The following is a 23324-nucleotide window of genomic DNA, read 5'->3' on the forward strand; positions in this document are numbered from 1 at the left end:
CATCCCTAGTGGAAATCCTGAGTAATGTCAGCTTTTGTATTTTGGCTGTTTGACATTCAATTCAGTTTATTTATATAAAGGTAAAGTCCCATTAATTCATCAGTGAAATAGTCACTAAATGGTCTAATGTCTAGTGTTAATTTCAGTGGCTAAATATTTCAGTTTTTTTTTGTGTGTGTGACAAATACATTTTTGTGGACTAAAACGAAACAAAAACATACATGACAATAAAGTTAAAATCCCATTAATTCATCACACACTGGTGAAATTCATCTCCACATGTGACCCATCCCCGTGGGGAGCGGTGAGCTGCAGCTGTGGCCACGCTCGGGAACTATTTGGTGGTTAAACCCCCTAATCTGACCCCTTAAAGCTGAGTGTCAAGCAGGGAGGATTTGAACCCAAATCTCCCAGTCAGTCCCAGGGCGGACACTCTACCACTAGGCCACTGAGAAGATAGCGCCAAATCAGGACCAGAGTTGTCTCTAGGACCTTTACATAGTAAACATTCCAATACACGTCAGTTCATTAAGCCAATCAGTAAAACGTTTCCTATATAAGGAACCCAGCAGGTTGTATCGAGTCACTGACTAGTGTCAGAGTCCTTACAGCAATCCTCATACTAAGCAAGCATGCAGCGACAGTGGAGAGGAAAACTCCCTTTTAACAGGAAGAAACCTCCAGAGGATCCTGGCTCAGTATAAGCAGCCATCCACCACGACTCACTGGGGATGGAGAAGACAGAGCAGACACACGCATACGAAAGTGGTCAGTATGTCCTCCAGCAGTCTAAAGCTTGGTTTATGCTTGACGCATTCACTTTCCGCGCGGTGATGCGGCCCGCGGCTGGAACGCGCTTCACAACTCGCAGCGTTTATGGTTTGTGCGGCTCGTCTCTGCGGTGAGCCAATATTCTCCCAAACTGAACGGGGCAGCATGGAGCTCTACAGCATGCATCCAACACTACACCATAGTAGAAGTAGAAATCACTGTTTACAACATGGTATTTCAGCATTTTTAACAGCGTTCTCGTCTTTTCCGACAGTGCGAGCTATTTCTCTCCAAGAATTATTAACAACATGTTGATCACGGTGATCTCTGAGAGCTGAATCATACAAATGTCTGTATTTACGAACCTCTGCCGTGCCGGTCCGCCATGTTTTTCCGCGTCCGACCGTCCGCGTGGTTAGAAATTTTCCGAGGTGCGCGTTGCGGAAATCTTGGGCCGTGCGGAGACGCGGTGGAGGGGCGTGGTTGTTAAAATGACGCAAAATGACACAACTTTTCCACGCGGAGCCGTGCGGACCTCGCGGACGCGTCAAACATAAACCAACCTTAAGCCTATAGCAGCATAACTACAGAGATAACTCTGGATAACCTTTTAGATGGAGGCATGTTGGAGGCAGGGCAAGGGAGAGCCGTCTTTACCGACTGTACACTCCACCTCCCTCTACTCCCCCACTTGTTCAGATCTAGGCTAACATCAGATTTTAACCATAAGCCCTATCAAATAAAAATGTTTTAAGCCTAGTCTTAAAAGTAGACAAGGTGTCTGCCTCACGGACTAAAGCTGGGAGTTGGAGCCTGATAGGTAAAAGATCTGCCCCCCATCCTATTTTTAGATATTCTGGGAACCACCAGTAAACTTGCAGTCTGAGAACGAAGTGCTCTGTTAGGAACGTATGGAACAATCAGATTCAATTCAAGTTTATTTATATAGCGCCAAATCACGACAAGAGTCGTCTCAAGGCACTTCACATAATAAAAATTCCAATTCAGGTCAGTTCATTAAGCCAATCAGAAATAATTTTTCCTATATAAGGAACCCAGCAAACTGCATCAAGTCAAGATCACTGATGTATGATGGAGCTTGATTATTAAGAGCTTTATATGTGAGAAGAAGGATCTTAAAATCTATTCTGAATTTAACAGGTAGCCAATGTAGGGAAGCTAAGACAGGAGAGATATGATCTCTCTTTTTAATTCTCATCAGAACTCTAGCTGCAGCATTTTGGACAAGCTGAAGACTTTTAACTACATTCTGTGGACTTCCTGAGAGTAATGAATTACAGTAATCCAGTCTTGATGTAATAAATGCATGAACTAGTTTTTCAACATCACTCCTGGAAAGGATGCTTCTAATCTTAGCAATATTCCGAAGGTGGAAAAAAGGAAATCCTGCAAACCTGTTTAACCTGGGATTTGAATGACATGTCCTGGTCAAAGATAACACCAAGGTTCCTTACTTTGTTCTCGGAGATTAATGTAATGTCATTCAGGTCAGGTGATTGACTAAGCAATTTCCTTTTCTGGATTTCTGGTCCAAAGATGAGAACTTCCGTCTTGTCTTGATTTAAAAGCAAAAAGTTTAGAGCCATCCAATTTTTTTATCTACCCAACCGATTAGGTTCATCAGGGTTAATGGATAAATATAACTATCGTCAGCATAACAGTGGAAGTTTATCCTATGCTGTCTAATGATTTTACCAATTGGGAGAATATATATAGTAGAAAGAATTGGTCCAAGCACTGAACCCTGTGGTACTCCACAAGTAACCCTGGAGTATGAAGAAGATTTGTCATGTACGTTTACAAAATGTAATCTATCAGACAGGTAGGATTCAAACCAGCCTAGCGCTGTTCCTTTGATCCCTACAACATGTTCAAGTCTTTCTAAAAGAACATTGTGATCAGCTGTGTCAAAGGCAGCACTGAGATCTAACAAGACTAGAACAGACACAAGATTTACAAGATTCTTATCTGAGGACATGAGAATATCATTTGTAACTCTCACTAACACAGTTTCAGTGCTGTGATACTCTCTAAAACCAGACTGAAATTCCTCAAACAGAGCATTAGTGTTTAAATGCTCACATACTTGGATGGCCATTATTTTCTCCAGGACTTTGGATTAAAATGGAAGGTTAGATATTGATCTATAAGTCATTGGGTCATCTGGATCCAGAGAAGGTTTCTTAAGTAAAGGTTTGATTACAGCAACTTTATACTCCTGTGGTATGTATCCATTTACTAAGGATAGATGGATTATATCACCATTGGCAGAGGGTTATAGGCTGAGTTGGTGAGAGTCTACATGCTGACTCATGCGTTACACCTCAGTCCGGCAAGTTTTATCAGGACTAGATGCCTTTGGACTGCAGCTGTACTCCTGGGAGTCCCTCGGTCTAACAGATGTCTTCTTACAAATCCTGCTGCTGTGGGGAAAGTCAGCAGCCCAACCAAACTCAGCTAGCTGCTTTCTGTCTTTGTGCAGATGACAGCATCTGCTTTGTTTTGTACCATTGCTGAACACATGATGAGCTTGAGTTGTCTGACTGCTGTTCTGTTTTGTCTTGAAGCTGGGTAAGATGCGACTGACGGTGCCGTGCAGGGCGGTGACATGCTCCCACCTCCAGTGCTTTGATGCTGCTCTCTACCTGCAGATGAATGAGAAGAAGCCTTCTTGGATCTGTCCTGTGTGTGACAAGAAGGCTGCATATGAGAACCTCATTATTGATGGGTTAGTTCAGTCAACTCCATTGTTTCACACGACACAGTAAACATAGCTGCTGAATTTCACATTCACATTTCCTTAAAGAGCGAGTCACTCCTAAAACAACTTGATTTTGCTGATAAAAACAAATGAGTGTCTAATTAATCTGTAGACGTGTAGTCATCAGAGGTGGAAAGAGTACTAAAATTTCCTACTTAAGTACGAGTACCAGTACTTTGATAAGTTTTTACTCAAGTACAAGTAAAGGTACTTGCCTAAATTTTTACTCAAGTAAAAATAAAAAGTATCGTAAATAAAATGTACTCAAAGTAAAAGTTACTTAGTTACATTTTTGTCAGCATAAAGATGGTTACATCAGTGCAAAACCACAACACCAGTTCACAACACGCTCGTGTGTGCACGCACACACACGGACACACACACAGTTTGATGGAAGGATTTCTATCCAATCAGTGAGAACAGGGCGTGCACATTGATTGGACGAGGTTTTTCTAGGATTGTACGTTTCATTTGTGATTAAAATTATTCTTTATTTTGAAACAAAAATGTTCATTTTTAGATGCCATCAGTATGTGAGGTATCTCAATGTTCTCATGACAAAACTCTAACATGAGACTGTGCTCTAACCTGTCACATAACACGCTAAATGAAAGTCAAACATGTCAAATGGACCGTATGACAGCTGCTAACGTTGGCCCTGCCCTACTTTACCTCTACATTACAGTTCCTTTATCCATGTCCATCCTAGAGCTCCTCTCTGACCTTCATGCTTATTTAGAGCAGCTGATTTTTAAAGTTAGAGTTCATCCTTGGTAGTGGGTTCACTCACTCACTGAAACAGCTGTAGTAAACAACGCCTGACTCCGGTGTTTCTGCGTTAGCATAATAGCAGAGAACAATGTGTCATCAATCAGATGTAGCTTCTGAAGCCTCTACTAGTCGGTCAGATTTGTTTTTTCTCTGGGATACGGCGACGAGAACGGATATTGGATTACCGGAGAAGTTCAACCGAAAATATTTAACCGACAATTTACCAGAATAAATCTTCCTGATGCTGGAGTAACTCCTTAGCTCAACTCGTTGTTTGCACTAATCCAGGATGTCATGGAGGTTCTAATGTTGAAATATAGAGATCATCTTTTAGATTATATCTGTATGTGTGTGTGTGTGTGTGTGTGTGTGTGTGTGTGTGTGTGTGTGTGTGTGTGTGTGTGTGTGTGTGTGTGTGTGTGTGTGTGTGTGTGTGTGTCGTAGCTTTCCCAAAGGACTTGTTCTTTCCTTATCAGAGCGAACACGGTTAGCAGTGTTGCTGCAGTCATGCTAACGGGACTCGTCTAGAGTGCAGTTCTAGATGGATTTATAGATGTAGGTTATTATTTCAGATCAGACCTGTTATTTAGAAATGCGTGTAGGACACAGACACATGGCTCAGACCTTTTGCTGCAGCTGTAAATGCAATTTTACGTAATAATTAGGAGCATGAAAGTAAACAAATAAAAGTGATTCACAATACTAGCATCTGCAGCTAGCTTGTTTTACGTGCTGGAGTGACGTATGCGAAACACAGTTCTTCACTGTCTGGAGGAGAGGATTTGGATTTTCTGTAATGATTTATGACAAAAGTCCTTAACAAAATAAAAAACTGAACCCATTACATGTTTATATAGATGCATTTCTACAATTTTAATGCCGAGCCAATACCTTTACCCCTTCACCACTGAAATCAGTTTGTTCATGCCAATCCTCCTAAAACCAAAGGACAGACCAAAGATAGGTCCAATATAAGATAAAACATTATCATAGACACTGCAGAGATGTCATTATTTATGAAATATAAGTTATTTTCCTGAGCCATTACTTCAGCCAAGATATAAGATGCATGGATTTGATGAAACCACGCTGTCTCATGCAGTCCTATATGTGTAACACACACACACACACACACACCATGACTAATTTAACTACATTGAACTACTTTTGTAATAATTTAATCTCTTATTCTGGAGTAAAATAAAGAAACAAGCTAAATCATCACATATCTGTGGCATCAAGAAGCAACTTCTGAAGCCTGATTTATGCTTCTCCGTCTGCGTCAGTGCGGAGACACGCGACGCCATTATCCGTCCTTGCGTAGGGATCCGGCAGGCACGCAAGTACGTACGGAGTCGAGCCCACTTTTTTAAACATCCGTCGAACGAGACGGATTACGGAAGCTTGTGATTGGTCAGGACGCCGCTGTTGTTTACAGCGCCGCCATTGCAAAGAGAGCCGAGTTTAACTAGCGGCAGACACGGAGAAGCTTGAAGAATACCTCGCGAAAAAACTAAAAATATGAACGTTTCATCCTGCCGTGACTGGAGGAGTGAAAAGATGCGCAGCAAGCGTTTTATTTGTGGACGGAAATGACAGGAAACATGGGTTTAGAGGTGGGGAGCGCATGAAGAGATGGAGGAGAATGAGAGACAAATATGTCCGTGTTAAAAGTCTCTTATATACACAAAAAGCACAATATAAACACACGATATTGGACCGATACATGACATGAGACCACAGAACAGCTTTACGCCCTCTGTGGTCCTGCCGGGCAATTGCTTTGCAACACTCCCCAGGAGACGGAGAAGTAAAAGAGCAAAACGCTTCAGTCAATCCGTGCGTGTCTGTCCCTTGCGGAGCTGACGGAGAAGCATAAACCAGGCTTGAGTTCAAACACAGGGATGGAGCACAATGTTTACACCTGAACAGCATCAGGATGTTTTAACTCACAGAGGCCTGCAGGTCTTCTGTTTTATGAGCAAAGCGCTGAGAATCCGCTTGTTATGAGCGCTAAACGTTATTTTGCCACTTCCGTGCGGAGCGGTAGGGAAACACATTTCAAACACGGAACCGAGTCTGGCTACCGAACCGAGCAGATTTCTGATGACGTCACACCGGTGCGCGAAGATGCGGGTTCCAACCCACAGGAGAGGAGGGAGAGAGAAGGTCAACAGCGAGTGGATCACAGGGACTGAACTGATGTTTTTGTGCAAAACTGCGGTAAAAATGGCTGCAGGTGTCTCTTTCTGTTCCGCCACTGCTACACGTAATATTTTTAATTTATTAAGCCTACAATTTATTTTTACTCAGTAACCGATTTGATTTAAAATGTAGCGAATTACTATTCATTTTTAAAAACTTACTCAAGTAAAAGTAAAAGTACAGATTTTAAAAACGACTTAAAATGTATAAATATACAAAAAAGCTACTCAATTACAGTAATGTGAGTAAATGTAATTTGTTACTTTCTACCTCTGTTAGTCATTCTTTAGGCATTTTAGTGCATTTCATTTAAAATCTAAATATTCAGCCTAAAACCATCACTGTGGTGCCCTCTTCAGGTTACAGGGTTCGTACAGGTGCTTGAAATCCTTGAAAATGCTTGAATTTCAATCATGTGTTTTCAAGGTATGGAAAATGCTTGATTTCTGTATTAGGTCCTTGAAAATGCTTGAAAAACAAATGGTGCAGATTTGTAAATAAGACCAAATTAACCAAAATAGCTTGATGAAAAAACTGTCGGTTTGCTGGAGGTTCATTACACCAGCCTGCAATATTACAGCACAGTGCATGCACACCGCTGCTGTTTCTACACTACAGGTGTGAATCTTCTCTTGTCTCACCTGTTACAATTATTGGGTCAACAATTTAAATCGATTTGAAATGCTGGATTTAACATCAGTTTATCATCATGAAACAAAAGAATAAAGTGGAACAAAAACTTCTAACTTTTATTTCTCTCTCCTTTTAACTTCTCCGTGTCCCTAAATAAAAGAGACAGATAATTAAGCTGCAGCCACCGTCACTGACCCCGCCCCCTCCCCAGGATCAGATCCCCCGACATCACAAGACTCGGTCTGACTGAGCGCGTCCAGTAGAAATAATAATGAAATTGAATAATTCGTGTTTGGAGGAGCGTCCTCCCATCCTCTCTTGTGTGAGCAGACAATGTCTCTCTCTCTCTTGCGCTGGAGGTGTAACCTGAGACCGAACCCAAACCGAATCAGCACGACCAGTTCTGTTGGATTTCAGCCATAAATTATGAGTGAGTGAGTGAGTGAGTGAGTGAGTGAGTGAGTGAGTGAGTGAGTGAGAGAGAGAGACAGAGAGACAGAGAGAGAGAGACAGAGATAGATAGATGATAGATAGATAGATAGATAGATAGATAGATAGATAGATAGATAGATAGATAGATAGATAGATAGATATAGAGATAGATATAGAGATAGATATAGAGATAGATATAGAGATAGAAATAGATAGAAATAGATAGAAATAGATAGATTGATAGATAGATAGATAGATAGATAGATAGATAGATAGATAGATAGATAGATAGATAGATAGATAGATAGATAGATAGATTGATTGATTGATTGATTGATTGATTGATTTCTACTTCTACTGGACGCGATCAGTCAGACCGAGTCTTGTGATGTCGGGAGATCTGATCTTGGGGAGGGGGCGGGGTCAGTGACACCCACTCTGACAGATGTGGATGCTACGCTGGTGCTGCCGTTAAAAGAGCAAAACCACATTCCACTATGATTGATTATGGTGTACATGCAGAATCGTTTATTCCCTTTTCTCATGCATTGATTATTTGATTATTTTCCTCAGCTCTATCCTATACCTCCTCGTCGGCCATCTGGGGTTGGGGGAGGGGTGATTGCGCACGGGATTCAGGGGCCACAAACGGGGCCCGCAGACCAGGACCAGCTATTGAGAACAGCTAGTCTACACTCTAGGCTGCCAAAGCCCCACTCCTCCTGTTGCTGCTCTCTCATTCACAAACTTTTACAAAACATCTTAGAGTTTGCAGACTAATAAAATACTGGAAAAACAAAATTCCAAGTTTTGGCTGAATTTTGTGAAAGTGAACTGCAACAGAGCTAAATGTAGCATCCATCCATCCATCGATGGATCAATGAATCGATCGATGGATGATCGTCGTCCTTTTGAAAATACCACGGTGTATTCTGGGTAATTTTTGACCAAGTCCCTCCAGTGTGTTTTGGGTCTCCTGCCGGTTGGACGTGCTCCGAAACCCTCCTCAGGGATGCGTCCTGGAGGCATCCTGATAAGATGCTTTAGCCACCTCAACTGGCTCCTCTCGATGTGGAGGAGGTCTAATCCAAGCCCCTCCCGGATGACCGAGCTTCTCACCCTTTCTGAAAGGGAGAGCCCAGCCACCCTGCAGTGAAAACTCATTTTGGCCACTTGTATGCGTGATCTCATTCTTTCAGTCACTACCCAAAGCTTGTGACCATAGATGAGGGTAGGAACGTACATCGACCGGTAAATCGAGAGCTTCGCCTTCCAGCTCAGCTTTCTCTTCACCACGACAGATCAGTACATTGCCTGCATCACTACAGACGCAGCATCAATCCGCCTATCGATTTCACGCTCCATCTTTCCCTCACTCGTGAACAAAACCGCAAGATACTTAAGCTTGGTTTATGCTTGACGCATTCACTTTCCGCGGGGTGATGCGGCTCGCGGATGGAACGCGCTTCACAACTCGCAGCGTTTATGGTTCGTGCGGCTTGTCTCTGCGGTGAGCCAATATTCTCCCAAACTGAACGGGGCAGCATGGAGCTCTACGGCAAGCATCCAACACTACACCATAGTAGAAGTAGAAATTACTGTTTACAACATGGCATTTCAGCATTTTTAACAGCGTTCTCGCCTTTTCCGACAGTGCGAGTTATTTCTCCCCAAGAATTATTAACAACATGTTGATCACGGTGATCTCTGAGAGCTGAATCATACAAATGTCTGTATTTACGAACCTCTGCCGTACTAGTTCTTGCCGGTCCGCCATGTTTTTCCGCGTCCGACCGTCCGCGTGGTTAGAAATTTTCCGAGGTGCGCGTTGCGGAAATTCTGGGCCGTGCGGAGGCGCGGTGGAGGGGCGTGGCTGTTAAAATGACGCAAAATGACGCAACTTTTCCGCGTGGAGCCGTGCGGACCTCGCGGACGCTTCAAGCATAAACCAACCTTAAAACTCCTCCACATGGAGAGATCCTCACCTCTGACCCTGAGAAAGCATTCTACTCTTTTCTGACTCAAGACCATGGCCTCAGGTTTAAAGGAGCTAATTCTCATCCCAGCTGCTTCACACTCGGCTGTGAACTGCTCCAACAAAAGCCGGAGATCTAGTTCTGATGAAGCCAACAGGACCACATCATCTGCCCACCAAACAGATCCACTCAACACCTTGGCTGCGCCTAGAAATCCTGTCCATAAAAGTTATGAACAGAATCTGTGACAAAGGGCAGCCTTGGCAGAGTCCAGCTCTCACTGGGAATGAGCCCGACTTACTGATGGCAATGTGGACCAATCTCTGGCACCAGTCATACAGGGACCTAACAGCCCGTATCAGAGTGCCTGGTAGCCATACTCCCGGAGTACCCCCCACAGGGACCCCAGAGGGACGCGGTCAAACGCCTTCTCCAAATCCACTATACACATGTAGATTTCACAAAATTTCACTTACATTTCATTAACACAACTCCCACGCACCCTCTAGGACCTCCCCTAAGTGTGATCCTCTGCAGGGGACCACCACCCCAGTCTGCCAATCCATTGGAACTGCCCCCGATGTCCACGCAATTTTGCAGAGCAGCGTTAGCCAACACAGCCCTACAACATCCGGAACCTTAAGGAACTCCGGGTGGATCTCATCCACCCCCAGGGTCTTGCCTCTGAGGAGCCTTTTGACATTCGCATTGACCTCAGCACAACCCAAAGTCCCCGGGCTCTGCTTCCTCACTGGAAGGTGGGATTGAAGAGGTCTTCAAAGTATTCTGCCCACCGATCCACAACGTCTCTAGTTGAGGTCAGCAGCACACCATCCCCACTATAAACAGTGTTGGTAGCACACTGCTTTCCCCTTCTGAGGTGCCGAAGGCTTGCGCAGAATCTCCTCAAAACTGTACAGAAGCCTTGTCTCACCGAACTCCGCCCATACCTGGGTTTATGCCTCTGTGAATATCTGGGCCACATTTCGCTTGGCCTGCCAGTACCCATCAGCTGCCTGGGGAGTCCCACAGGCCAAAAAGACCCGATAGGACTCTTTCTTCAGCTTAACGGCATCCCTAACTGTTGAAGTCCACCAGCAGGTTCGGGGATTGCTACCACAACAAGCACCAACAGCCCTGCGGCCACAGCAGCTATAAGCCAAATCATAAAAATGTGTTTTCAAAAGAGATTTTAAACCAGACAGTGAAAATGTCAACCTAATGCTCAAAGATAGCACATTCCAGAGCCTAGGGGCCGCTAGAGAAAAAGCCCTGTCAGCTCTGAGCTTAAGTCTTGTTTTAGCGACTTCCAGAATACCATACCATACCATACCATCTTTATTTATAAAGCACATTTAAAAAAGGCATGGCAGCTGACCAAAGTGCTGTACAGAATAAAAAGTAAAAACACAATATAAAACAATACACGGTCAACAATAAAATGCACAACAAGGCAGATAATTACAGTCAATAAAAAGACACAATAAAATAATAAAAGTCAGGGATTTAAAAATGCCTGGTCGTAAAAGTGAGCCTTCAGCAGCGATTTGAACCGGAGGAGGGATGGTGCCAGCCTCACCGAAAGAGGAAGAGCATTCCATAGTGTCGGAGCAGCATAGACAAAAGCACGCTGCCCCCCGCGTTTTGTATTTCATTAATGGAACACGAAGCAGCAGGCAATCAGCAGACCTCAACGCCCGGTTTGGCACATATCTAGTGACAAGATCCGACAGGTAATCCAGTGCCAGACCGTTCAGGGCCTTAAAAACAAAAATCAGGATTTTAAACTTGACCCTAAAGTTTACGGGTAGCCAGTGGAGCCGCGCCAGTACAGGCGTGATATGTTCTCTCCTAGGAGTGTTTGTTAAAAACCTGGCTGCCGCGTTCTGTACGACTTGAAGCCTGTTAAGAGCGGAGGCAGGTAAACCAATTAAAATGGAATTTGCATAATCCAGTCGAGAGATGATAAAAGCATGGATTACGGATTCCAGGTGTGCTCGTTTCAGGATCGGTTTTAAGCGGACTAGTCTGCGCAGCTGATAAAAACACGATCTGACCACCGCCTTAATCTGAGGGCCCATGGAAAACTGTGTATCAAATTTCACCCCAAGGTTGGTAACACACTGCTTGAGGTCAAAAGGGAGAGTGGCCAAATCAGAAGAAACTTGTGTTGTTTGGTTAGGGGTCATCAGGAGTGCCTCAGACTTAGAATCATTTAGCTTAAGGAAATTATTGGCAAGCCAAACCCTCACTTCAGCCAAACATTGGTCCAGAAGAGAGATGGAGTCTGTTTTTTTCAAAGCCAGGTAGATCTGGCAATCATCTGCATCAATATGATAGCCCATGATCCTTTCAGCTAACCTCAGAGACCTTGCAGTGGAGTAAAAAACCCGTAGCTCAGAGAGATAAGGGGAGCAAGGCAATGCATAGATTTAAAAGCCCTTAAAAGCACCTTGTACTGGATTCTAAAATGAACAGGTAGCTAGTGCAGTGAGACCAAGACAGGAGTAACTTGCTCTATCTTTTTCATCTCAGTGAGCGTTCTAGCTCAGAGGGATAAGGGAGCAAGGCTATGCATAGATTTAAAAGCTCATAAAAGCACATTGTACTGGATTCTAAAATGAACAGGCAGCCAGTGCAGTGAAACCAAGACAGGAGTAACATGCTCTATCGTTTTCGTCTCAGTGAGCAGACGTGCAGCAGCATTCTGCACCAACGGAAGATGCGAGAGGTGGGATTGTGAAACACCTAAGTACTTGGAATTACAGTAATCAAGCCTTGATGTAATAAAAGCATGAATTACCATTTCAAAATCCTTTTTGACAGCTAATTATTTACCTCTGCAATCCTTAACTGATAACAACTAGATTTAGTCACCGCACTGATCTGCCTGTCCAGTACAACACCCAGGGAAGTCACACTCAGTTTCCAGAACATGGCAAGCTGACCGAGGTCAACCACGCCCACCCTAGACGAAGTACTTGTACCAAAACTACAACTTCTGTCTTTTTATCATTAAAACTAGGAAGTTAGAGAACACCCATTGCCCAACCTCAACATGATAATCTAAAAGAGACAGCAAAGCGTAGTTGTGGCCCCTCTTAAAATGCATGTATACCTTGGTATCATCTGCATAGCAGTGAAAATGACACCCATGTTTCTTAAAAAATCAAACCGAGAGGTAGCAGATACAAAGAAAACAACAATGGACCCAACACAGAACCCTGGGGAACCCCACAAGAGAATGAGGCATTAGTGGAAGTAAAATAAAATGAGACACTGAAGGTTCTGTCAGCCAGGTACAACACAAACCAATCCATCGCGACCACACGAACACCCACAAAATGTTCCATCCTAGAAATCAGGAGAGCATGATCAACAGTATTGAATGCAGCCGATAGGTCCAACAATGCCAAAATATCAAAGTCTCTGGAATCAGTTGCCAATAAAATGTCATTAAAAACCCAGAGCATTGCAGATTCTGTACTGTGGACTGGCATAAAACCAGACTGGAATGTTTCCAAAATGTAATTTCCCATCAAATACTCTGTCAATTGTCAGTAAACTACCTTCCCCAGTACTTTAGAAATAAAAGGAAGTCTGGAGATAGGTCAATAACTGGACAAGGCAGATGAGTCCAAGCTTCTTCAATAAAGGCTGAACAACAGCATGTTTCCAGTTCCCTGGTACTACTCCAGAGACAATGCTCTGATTAATAGTGGCAAGAACCCAGTGACCACCTGATGAAAAAACTTTTTTTAAAGCCTAGGGGGCATCATATCCAGGGAGAACCAGCAGGTTTTACAGAGTTAACAAAATCCCAAAGGCATTTCAACGTAAGTGGTAAAAACTGATGAAAAGTAGCTGAACAGGGATTGGAAAAAGTCTGACAGGGTACTGATGGAATCAGAGCTCTGATATTGTCTATTTTGTCCACAAAAATAAACTCAAAAATGCTTCGTAAGACATCACAGAGGGCTCAGTAATACCCACTGGTTGGTGAATATTGAGGATACTATCAATAACATTTAAAAGCATCCATGGCCAGTGACACACCAAGAGTATCACGTTTAAAAAATACACCCTCTTAGCATCTCTCACAGTCTCTTAACACCTGAAAAGAGCTCAGTAACCTATCCTTTTTCCTCATCCTTTCAATGAGTCAACATTTCTGCCTTAATAAGCGTGTATACTTGTTCAGCCACGGCTTCGATCTGGTCCTGGGAAGCCTAGACTTCAGTGGAGCCACAGAATCCAACACGGTTGCACGTACAATAGAGCCAGGAGCTTAGTGCATTCACATCCAATAAGTTAGCACTAGGAGGTGTAGGAACAATGTTGAAGGGTTAATAACTCTAAAGCCTGGTTTATGCTTCTCCGTCAGCTCCGCAAGGGACAGACACGCACGGATTGACGGAAGCGTTTTGCTTTCATACTTCTCCGTCTCCTGGAGAGTGTTGCAAAGCAATTCCCCGGCAGGACCCCAGAGGGCGTAGCGCTGTTCTGTGGTATCCTGTCATGTATCGGTCCAAGATAGTGTGTTTATATTGTGTTTTTTGTGTATATAAGAGACTTTTAACACAGACATATTTGTCTCTCATTCTCCCACCTCTTCATGCCCTCCCCACCTCTAAACCCATGTTTCCTGTCATTTCCGTCCACAAATAAAACGCTTGCTGCGCATCTTTTCAGTCCTCCAGTCACGGGAGAATTAAACGTTCATTTTTTAGACTTTTTTCGCGAGATATTCTTCAAGCTTCTCCGTGTCTGCCGCTAGTTATCCTCGGCTCTCTTTGCAATGGTGGCGCTGTAAACAACAGCGGCATCCTGACCAATCACAAGCTTGCGTAAAGCCGGGCGTACACTGTGCGACTTTTTCACTTTTTTGAGCCGATTTTCCAGTCGTGCGAGAATCCACGACATCGGGGCGAGTTTTGCGCCGAGCGGTCGTGTAGTGTACAGGGGGTTACGAGAGGCGATTAACACCACGTGACCAGCTGCCGATCAGCAGTCGTGAGGTCGCACGGACTTCTGGCGTGTTTAAAATTTCGCTCGTCCCTCGTGAGGTTATCGCACTGTTGAAGCGGCGCTGCGAGCAGCTGCGACCCAAAAAGTATCAGAACCGCTCACTGCGCATGCGCAATCCTGCATCAACGCCACTCGCTATTTCCCTAATAACACACGCTGTTCGTTTTTGTTTCTACACGTTTTTTTACTCACAAAGATTGTCAAGAAAGCGTGTTTGTCGTGTTCATGTCAAATTAAACTGATCACAAAACACAGATTTACTTTCTTTATTTCGTTTTCCTCATCCAACCCCCATAAATCCCTGTGTGTCCTCCTGCAGCACTCCCGAAGGACAACAGGCAAGACAAGACAAAAAAGTCTGACGTGTTGAGTAAAAACTGCTATTTTTAGCATATTTTTAGGGCCGACGTGTTGCTACCAGACGTACAGTGTGAGCAGTCAGGTCGCATGCGAGAACTGGGTCGTGCAGTGTGAGCACACGACTCGTGAGATCTGCTCTGCGAGGAAGTTGTACAGTTTGAGCTGAAGCTGAGTGCTACGAGTGAAAAAGTCGCACAGTGTACGCCCGGCTTAATCCGTCTCGTTCGACGGATGTTTAAAAAAGTGGGCTCGACTCCGTACGTACTTGCGTGCCCTATGGATAATGGCGTTGCGTGTTGCGTGTCTCAGCACTGACGCAGACGGAGAAGCATAAATCAGGCTTAACTTGCCGAGGGTACACAGGCTCCAACTGACACATCAGACATATCAGACAAAGTAAACTGCACATGTATGCGGTCTGAGAAAATAGCATCACAAATCACCAAGTCAGATACCAACACACCACAAGTTAAAACCAGGTCAAGAGTATGTCCATGTTCCTGGGTCGGGGCACAAACATGCTGCACCAAATTAACAGTCCACAATTTTCTGGAAATCATTCACTACTGGTTTATCAGGGCAACAAGTATGAATTTTAAAGTCACCTAAAATAAGCAACCTATCATATCAGGGGTGGACATTAACTTCAAAACCAACCGGCCAGCCGGGCCGGTAACTCTGGATATTTACCGGCCCCGCCAAGAATCTACCGGCCCTGCTGGTCAGCTGCCAAAACGAGTCAAAATAACAACTGAACCGTTTTAAATGTAATAAACCTTTATTTTGTACACATTCACAAACATAATAACGTATTCAAGTTTGAATTTGTTTGTTCCCTCAAAAAAACTCGATTTTGTCGTCGCATACTCCGGCATACAACGCAGTACATCACCAGCTCCGCTTTGCTGTACCCGAGCCATTGGCTGTGTTCGAGATGAGCCAGTTCTGCGCAGATTAGATCACCGGTGATCGGCGAGCAGTGCATGCCGGTTAGATTTGTGTCCGACTTGACGCCAACTTGCTCTGACGTCATGCATACGTAGGCAACGATAACCTCGTGAGATCAAGGCAGTTGCAGATTTTGGAGCAAGGCGCTGCAGTTGCTCTCCACCGGCTGCAAAACCTAGAGGATGACGGGAAACGCCTGGCTCTCACCTGATCTCAGATCTGATTGGTTCATATTTTGATCCAAACATCTGGTGGTAGAACATGAAATGTTAGTTGGTCACATGTATTCTGTAAATCACGTTATGTTGATGATGACAACTATATAGGCCATAAAGAGAAATGTTTTGATTTCTTTTGTCACGTTTCCTATGAGCACGCTGAAGCTACAGCTGATAACCTTTACTTATTATTACAGTCATGTCTTCATATACAATATATGATATCCACAAGCACGTGAGGATGTGTTTCAGCTGCTAACAGGCACCAGAATTAAAATTGAAAATTGAACAAGTGTGAACGCTCACGCGATATCTTCATCCATCGTCACCCCCGAGCTACACATGCAGGGAAATCTGTTCGGCTTAAACGCCGGCTTTCAGCCACTCCCCCTGCTGCTTCTGTCTGCTCTCGTCTGTGTTCCAGGCGAGGCGCTGCTCAACTCGAACACGGCCATTCTCTGCGTCTCCCGTCTTCTTTAAACCGCCAAGAAACATTCTACCTACGCACACGCTTCTCTGCTTCATACCGTTTCGAACTGTCTCGCTTCTCCTCACCAGTTTAAAGCGTTTTGCTGGAGATTTCATCAAGAAATCCCATCCCTGTGGTGGCGCCATCTTCCTGCGTGCTTGTGTGTTTCTAGCGTGGTTCCACTTCATCTTTAATAGTGAACTTATAGTTCACGTGACTATAACTAGAATCGTGCAGTACGTGCACGAATCGTACAAGTGCAGTACGTGGCTAGAGGCGCGCAGGTTCACGCACGTGAAACGAAAGCGGCGGCTTCCTACAGGACGCGGCCATGATGTAGGTGAAAGCCGGTGTGTAAATGACAAACAAGGCTTGGGCGCCACCCGGGCGTTAAGTCGTCAAGTATTTACCGCCCGACGAGAAAATTTAACGCCATTGGCGCTCGGGCGCTTTAAAGGTCCACCCCTGCATATTCTGGCAGCACTGTTGCCAAAAGCCCAGCAAACAGTGCCAGAAAGTCCTTGTTATACCTGGACGAACAGTACACCACCATGTACAGCACGGGGTCATTACGACCAAGTTCAAACATGTGAAATTCAAAACTGCTGAGAAATAAGCAAAGTTGCTTACTTTTAAGAGTCCTTAAAAACTGCTGCAGTTCCACCACCACGTCTTGACGTCCGAGAAGAATAACAGCAAACCCAGAGGCAGTAGTTCAGAAAAACTGCTTGACTCACTTTTAGGAGACGTTCAGTTCTCCCAAATATAGAGAATATCCAAACCCTTGCCCGTGAAGAAGTCCCTGATGATAATAATCTTGTTCGATAGAAACCTCGTGTTAGCCAGTCCAAACATAATGCCGGTCTCTGTGCTGCGGCAAGCCGACCCAACACTTGGTCAGAGAGCCGCAAATTATCAGCATTACTCCCGTGCTGTCGAGAACAAGAAGAATAAATATAGTGATGAAGATCCAAACAACTAAAGCTAGCAAAATGAACCAGCAAAGGGGCTCCACCAAATGCCTCTGATCCCTGGATAGGAATACACCATTAGCTGTACTGGAAAGTGGTAGCCTCCCAAACTTCAGCCTCGTTAGCTTTACACCTTGATACCCTCTGAGATTACCCTGGTATGACGAACGCCTCCTCCAGGGCGCAGGCACTGAAACATGGCACAGAAATGCTGGAATCCTAGCCAACAGCGGTGGCAAAGTATCCTGTCCAGCTTTATCAAAAGTATCCCCAGCAGAAAAACAAAGGGCCCGAAGCACATGGCGATTGTACACCAGCAGAGAGTCAGCAACATGGCACATAAAACAGCAAAACATTAAAATCACAAGCAGTAATTCCAGAGGAAGACAGCCAGCCAAGCACACCGGCGGCTTCTAACCCTAACCCTTGAAAGGTTATTTTACTATTTGCTCCTTGTTGGCTGAAAAGACATTCCTGGTCGAATTCTGACTTGTATTCAGGATATGATGTCATGGGGTTCCTGGATTAGCACATCTTTATCAACAACTGTCTTCCTTCTGTAAATTACATTACAGGCCATAGATTAGCAATACTAATTTAGGATCTCAGAAGAACTTAAGGGATTTAGAAAGTCTGATCAGGAGAGATGTAGCTTCTGGGACTAGACGGACCTGCCTCAAATGTGTGCTGAGGGACTAGTGAATGTATTTTGTGTATCGATGTCTGAGATAATTTACTCTGCTCAGTTTATTCCTGGAAATCCTGAATGACTGCTCCGATGTGGATGAAATCAAGTTCCAGGAAGATGGAACGTGGTGTCCAATGAGACCAAAGAAAGACACCGTCAGTCTCTCCTCACAGTCAAGTGCAAAAATAGAAGGTAAGTAGATGGTTTCATTTCAGGGGTGATTCTAGGAAGTGACTTATTTTCTTTGCTGGTGCAGGTAGTAGGTCCAGTGTCACACTGCCAATAACACCACTTGGACAGACTACACCGCCCCCCCATTTTTTAACCAGCAACAAACAGCTTCTGCTCATACATACATACATATATATATATATATATATATATATATATATATATATATATATATATATATATATATATATATATATATATATATTCAAGTTTCAATTCAAGTTTATTTTTATAGCGCCAAATCACGACAAGTCGTCTCAAGGCACTTTACATAATAAACATTCCAATTCACAGTTCATTAAGCCAATCAGAAATAATGTTTCCTATATAAGGAACCCAGCAAATTGCATCAAGTCACTGACTAGTGTCAGTGACTTGATGCAATCCTCATACTAAGCAAGCATATAGAGACAGTGGAGAGGAAAACTCCCTTTTAACAGGAAGAAACCTCCAGAGAATCCTGGCTCAGTATAAGCAGTCATCCTCCACGACTCACTGGGGATCGAGAAGACAGAGCAGACACACACACACACGCACGCACGCACACACACACACACACACACAATAATGTGTCTACAGTTCTATTGTGATTTCTTAGTAAATATTCTATTTGGTGAGATAAACTTTATTGTATTTATCCTAGTGGATCTCTAATTAAATGGGTAAACTAGCAGTAACACGTCCAATGTCAAGGAAAGCAAAAAGTTATTATCAGGAGAAGGAGAATGTTTAAGTGGTTAGCAGCAGTGTGTTAGACGATGGCCCCCTCCATGAGGCCACCACAGCTCAGCAGAACATCGTTGTAGCTTCTTCTGGGGAGAAAAACACTTAGAGGAAAATAAAGTTAACAGCTGAAATTGCAGAAAGTAATACAGTTAAAGAGCAGATAGTAGAAGAAGGTAGTAGAGTGTAGAAAGTGGTCAGTGCATCCTCCAGCAGTCTAAGCCTATAGCAGCATAACTACAGAGAAAACTGGATAATCTATCCTATTTAGATGGAGGCATGTTGGAGGCAGGGCAAGGGCCGACTGTACACTCCACCTCCCTGTACTCCCCCACTTGTCCAGATTTAGGCTAACGTCAGATTTTAACCATAGGCCCTATCAAATAAAAATGTTTTAAGCCTAGTCTTAAAAGTAGACAAGGTGTCTGCCTCACGGACTAAGGCTGGGAGCTGGTTCCACAGGAGAGAAGCCTGATAACTAAAAGATCTGCCAGAGATCTGGTTCTAATGTCACCTCTGATGCTGCCTCACTTACGGCGGAAAAAGAAATCGCATTAGGGAGGATGCTAAAGATTTTGTTTCTAATAGAATTAATTTTACTTGTAAAAATCCCATGAAGTCATTGCTGCTGAGGGCTAAGTTTGGCAACTGTACTGAAAAGAAATTTAGGATTATGCTTATTCTCCTCAATTAATGCTGAAAAATAAGCAGTTCTAGTTTGTCGAAGCTCATTTTTATAAAGCACAAGACTATTTTTCCAGCATAGGTAGGCCTCCTCATGGTGCGTAGAGCGCCATGTTCTCTCCAATTTCCTAGAGTTTTGTTTTAAGGCTCGTAAATGAGAATTAAACCAGGGAGCCAACTTCCTGTCCCTAATTACCTTCTTTTTTAAAGGGGCAACATCATCTAATGCCACACGTAAAGAGGAATTAACATGATGAACTAAGGCATCAATTTGTGAGGGGCTAGAACTGAAAATATTGCCCTCTGCTACATGCCTCTGAGATGCTGAAGACAGTAAAGATGGAACAGTTGATTTAAAAGATGCAATAGAAATTTACTTTCATGTCTCGAGAAGTCAGTTATAAAAAACTCAAAGGTTATCAGAAAGTGATCCGAGAGGACTGGATTATGTGGAAAGATTGTTATTTCCTCACACTCTATGCCATAAGTCAGCATAAGGTCTAGTGTATGATGGCAGGAGTGGGTGGAGCTATGTATTCTTTGAGTAAAACCAATTGAGTCCAAGATATTACTAAAGGCTACATTGAGGCTATTATTTTCGATGTCCACATGAATGTTGAAATCCCCCACTACAATGACTTTATCAGTATTTAGCACCAAATCAGATAAAAAATCAGAGATCTGATCCAAAAACTCAGAGTAAGGGCCTGGTGGACGATATAAAACTACAAACAAGAGTGGTTTTACAGTTTTGCAATCTGGATTAGGAAAACTAAGAATAAGATGTTCAAACGAACTGTAGCTATTAATCTGTAAGGGACTGATTAATAAGTCCGAATGAAAAATGGTTGCCACTCCTCCTCCTCGCCCTGTACTTCGAGCAATATGATGATTTAAATAATTTGAAGGAGTCGACTCGTTTAAGCTAACATAGTCCTCTTGCTGCAGCCAGGATTCTGTGAGAGAGAGCAAAGAGATCTGATTATCACAAATCAAGTCATTAACTAACAAAGTCTTAGAAAAAATGGATCTAATGTTCAACAACCCACATTTAATTTTTCTAGTTTTCTGCTCAGTTGAATTTGTTCTAATATTTATGAGATTTCCATGATTTGCTTTATTAAGCCTGATATTTAATCTGTGTGATTTTGGCCGTGGGCAGGACACTGTCTCTATGGGGTAGTGGGTGGGTAACAGTACAGAAGCTGCAGAGGGGTGGGTTAAACTACGACTCTGCTTCCTGGTCTGGACCCTGGGTTGTCATGGAGGACTAATAAAACTGGCCATGTTCCTAGAAAGAAGAGCTGCTCCATCCAAAGAGGGATGGATGCCGTCTCTCCGCATCAGACCAGGTTTTCCCCAAAAAGTTTTCCAATTATCAATGTAGCCCACGTTGTTTTCAGGACACCACCTAGACAACCAGCGGTTGAAGGACAGCATGCGGCTAAACATGTCGTCACTGGTCCGATCAGGCAAGGGGCCAGAGAAAATTACGGAGTCCGACATTGTTTTGGCAAACTTACACACCGAAGCAACATTAATTTTAGTGACCTCCGATTGGCGTAACCGGGTGTCGTTACCGCCAGCGTGAATAACAATCTTACTGTATTTACGCTTATCCTTAGCCAGCAGTTTCAGATAAGATTTAATGTCGCCCGCTCTGGCCCCAGGTAAACATTTAACTATGGTTGCTGGAGTCTCTAATGCCACGTTTCTGACTATGGAGCTGCCAGTGATCAGAGTCGGCTTGTCAGTTGGTGCGTCACTGAGCGGGGAAAATCTATTAGAAACGTGGACGGGTTGGTGGTGACCCACGGGCTGGGTTCTATGCTTCCTGCGTACTGTCACCCAGCCGGCCTGAGGTCCCGGCTGCTCGGGTTCTTCTGCTGGAGGACCGCTATGGGGTGGTTCTGAGCTAGTTAGCCCCGCGCTAGCTAAGTAGCTACGGCTGTTTACAGGTTTTCCAACAGCGCGGAGCCGGGACTCCAATTCCGACACCCTCGCCTCCAAAGCTACAAAAATGCTACATTTATTACACGTACCATTATCGCTAAAGGAGGCAGAGGAGTAACTAAACATCTGACACAGAGAGCAAGAGATAGGAGACGGAGAAGCAGAGACAGAAGTAGCCATAGCCGTGCTTAGGCTAAGCTAACTGGACGAGCAAACTGTTCAACACCAAATAAACTGCGTGCGAACTCAAATGGTTCCCTAAAAGCTAGGTGGAACAACAGAAAATGTGTGTTTTAGCATGCTTATGTAATACAATAACTCAGAGATAGCCTGCTACAGAGAAATTAAATCGGTTTTAGCGAGCCCAAACACCAAACAGCTTCACGGAGTGCAACACTGAAAACAGGAAACAGGAAACGCCTTACCGCCATATATATGTATATTTATATATATATATATATATATTTATGTGTATATATATATAGGTCCTTCTGAAAAAAATTTGCATGTTGTGATACATTTCATTATTTTCTGTAATGTACTGATAAACATTAGACTTTCATATATATTAGATTCATTACACACAACTGAAGTAGTTCAAGCCTTTTATTGTTTCTAATATTGATGATTTTGGCATACAGCTCATGAAAACCCAAAATTCCTATCTCAAAAAATTTGCATATTTTATCCGACCAATAAAAGAAAAGTGTTTTTAATACAAAAAAAGTCAACCTTCAAATAATCATGTTGTTATGCACTCAATACTTGGTCGGGAATCCTTTCGCAGAAATGACTGCTTCAATGCGGCGTGGCATGGAGGCAATCAGCCGGTGGCACTGCTGAGGTGTTATGGAGGCCCAGAATGCTTCGATAGCGGCCTTAAGCTATGTGTGTGTGTGTGTGTGTGTGTGTGTGTGTGTGTGTGTGTGTGTGTGTGTGTGTGTGTGTGTGTGTGAAGTATAAAAGGTAAGGTTACTCAAAACTGAAAAATAATTGAAACATACTTTGGTACCACATCCTCATGAGCATCATTTGAACAGTATTGTACTGCAGATAATAGTGTGTTGCTACTAAAATGACGAAAAAAGGCAATTAACTATGGAACAGTGACAGACCATCATAACACTTAAAAATGCGGGTCTTTCCTGCAGAGAATATGCAAAGAAAGTCAAGGTGTCAGTGAGTGCAGTTTCCTTCACCATCAAAAGACGCTCAGAAACTGGGGCAAACTCTGACAGGAAGAGGTCTGGCACACCCAAAGCCACAACTGCAAGAAATCAATTATGGAATGAATTTATGGACCAAAATGTATTCTAAGCTTTTGACTCATCAAAGTAGCTGCCTTTGGCAGATATAACAGCTGAACACACTCGTGGCATTCTTTCTACAATAGAAATCAAATATTCTTCAGAAAGTTCTTCCCAAATCTGTTGCAGAAGTTCCCATAAATGTGTGGCACTAGTAGGTTGCTTTGCTTTCAC

General features: G+C 43.5%; 1 protein-coding gene across 3 annotated transcripts in view; it reads left to right on the plus strand.

Moving 5' to 3' along the window:
• pias2 (protein inhibitor of activated STAT, 2) overlaps positions 1-23324 on the plus strand; it is a 120433-nt gene that overhangs the window by 57095 nt on the left and 40014 nt on the right. For all 3 annotated transcript variants that reach the window (XM_070546271.1, XM_070546273.1, XM_070546272.1), the window contains 2 exons: positions 3360-3520; positions 18311-18444. In XM_070546271.1, coding sequence (XP_070402372.1) covers positions 3360-3520; positions 18311-18444 — 295 coding nt within the window. The remainder of the gene's footprint in view (positions 1-3359; positions 3521-18310; positions 18445-23324) is intronic.

The sequence above is a fragment of the Nothobranchius furzeri genome, chromosome 17 (assembly GCF_043380555.1).
Source record: "Nothobranchius furzeri strain GRZ-AD chromosome 17, NfurGRZ-RIMD1, whole genome shotgun sequence".
Classification (NCBI taxonomy): domain Eukaryota; kingdom Metazoa; phylum Chordata; class Actinopteri; order Cyprinodontiformes; family Nothobranchiidae; genus Nothobranchius; species Nothobranchius furzeri.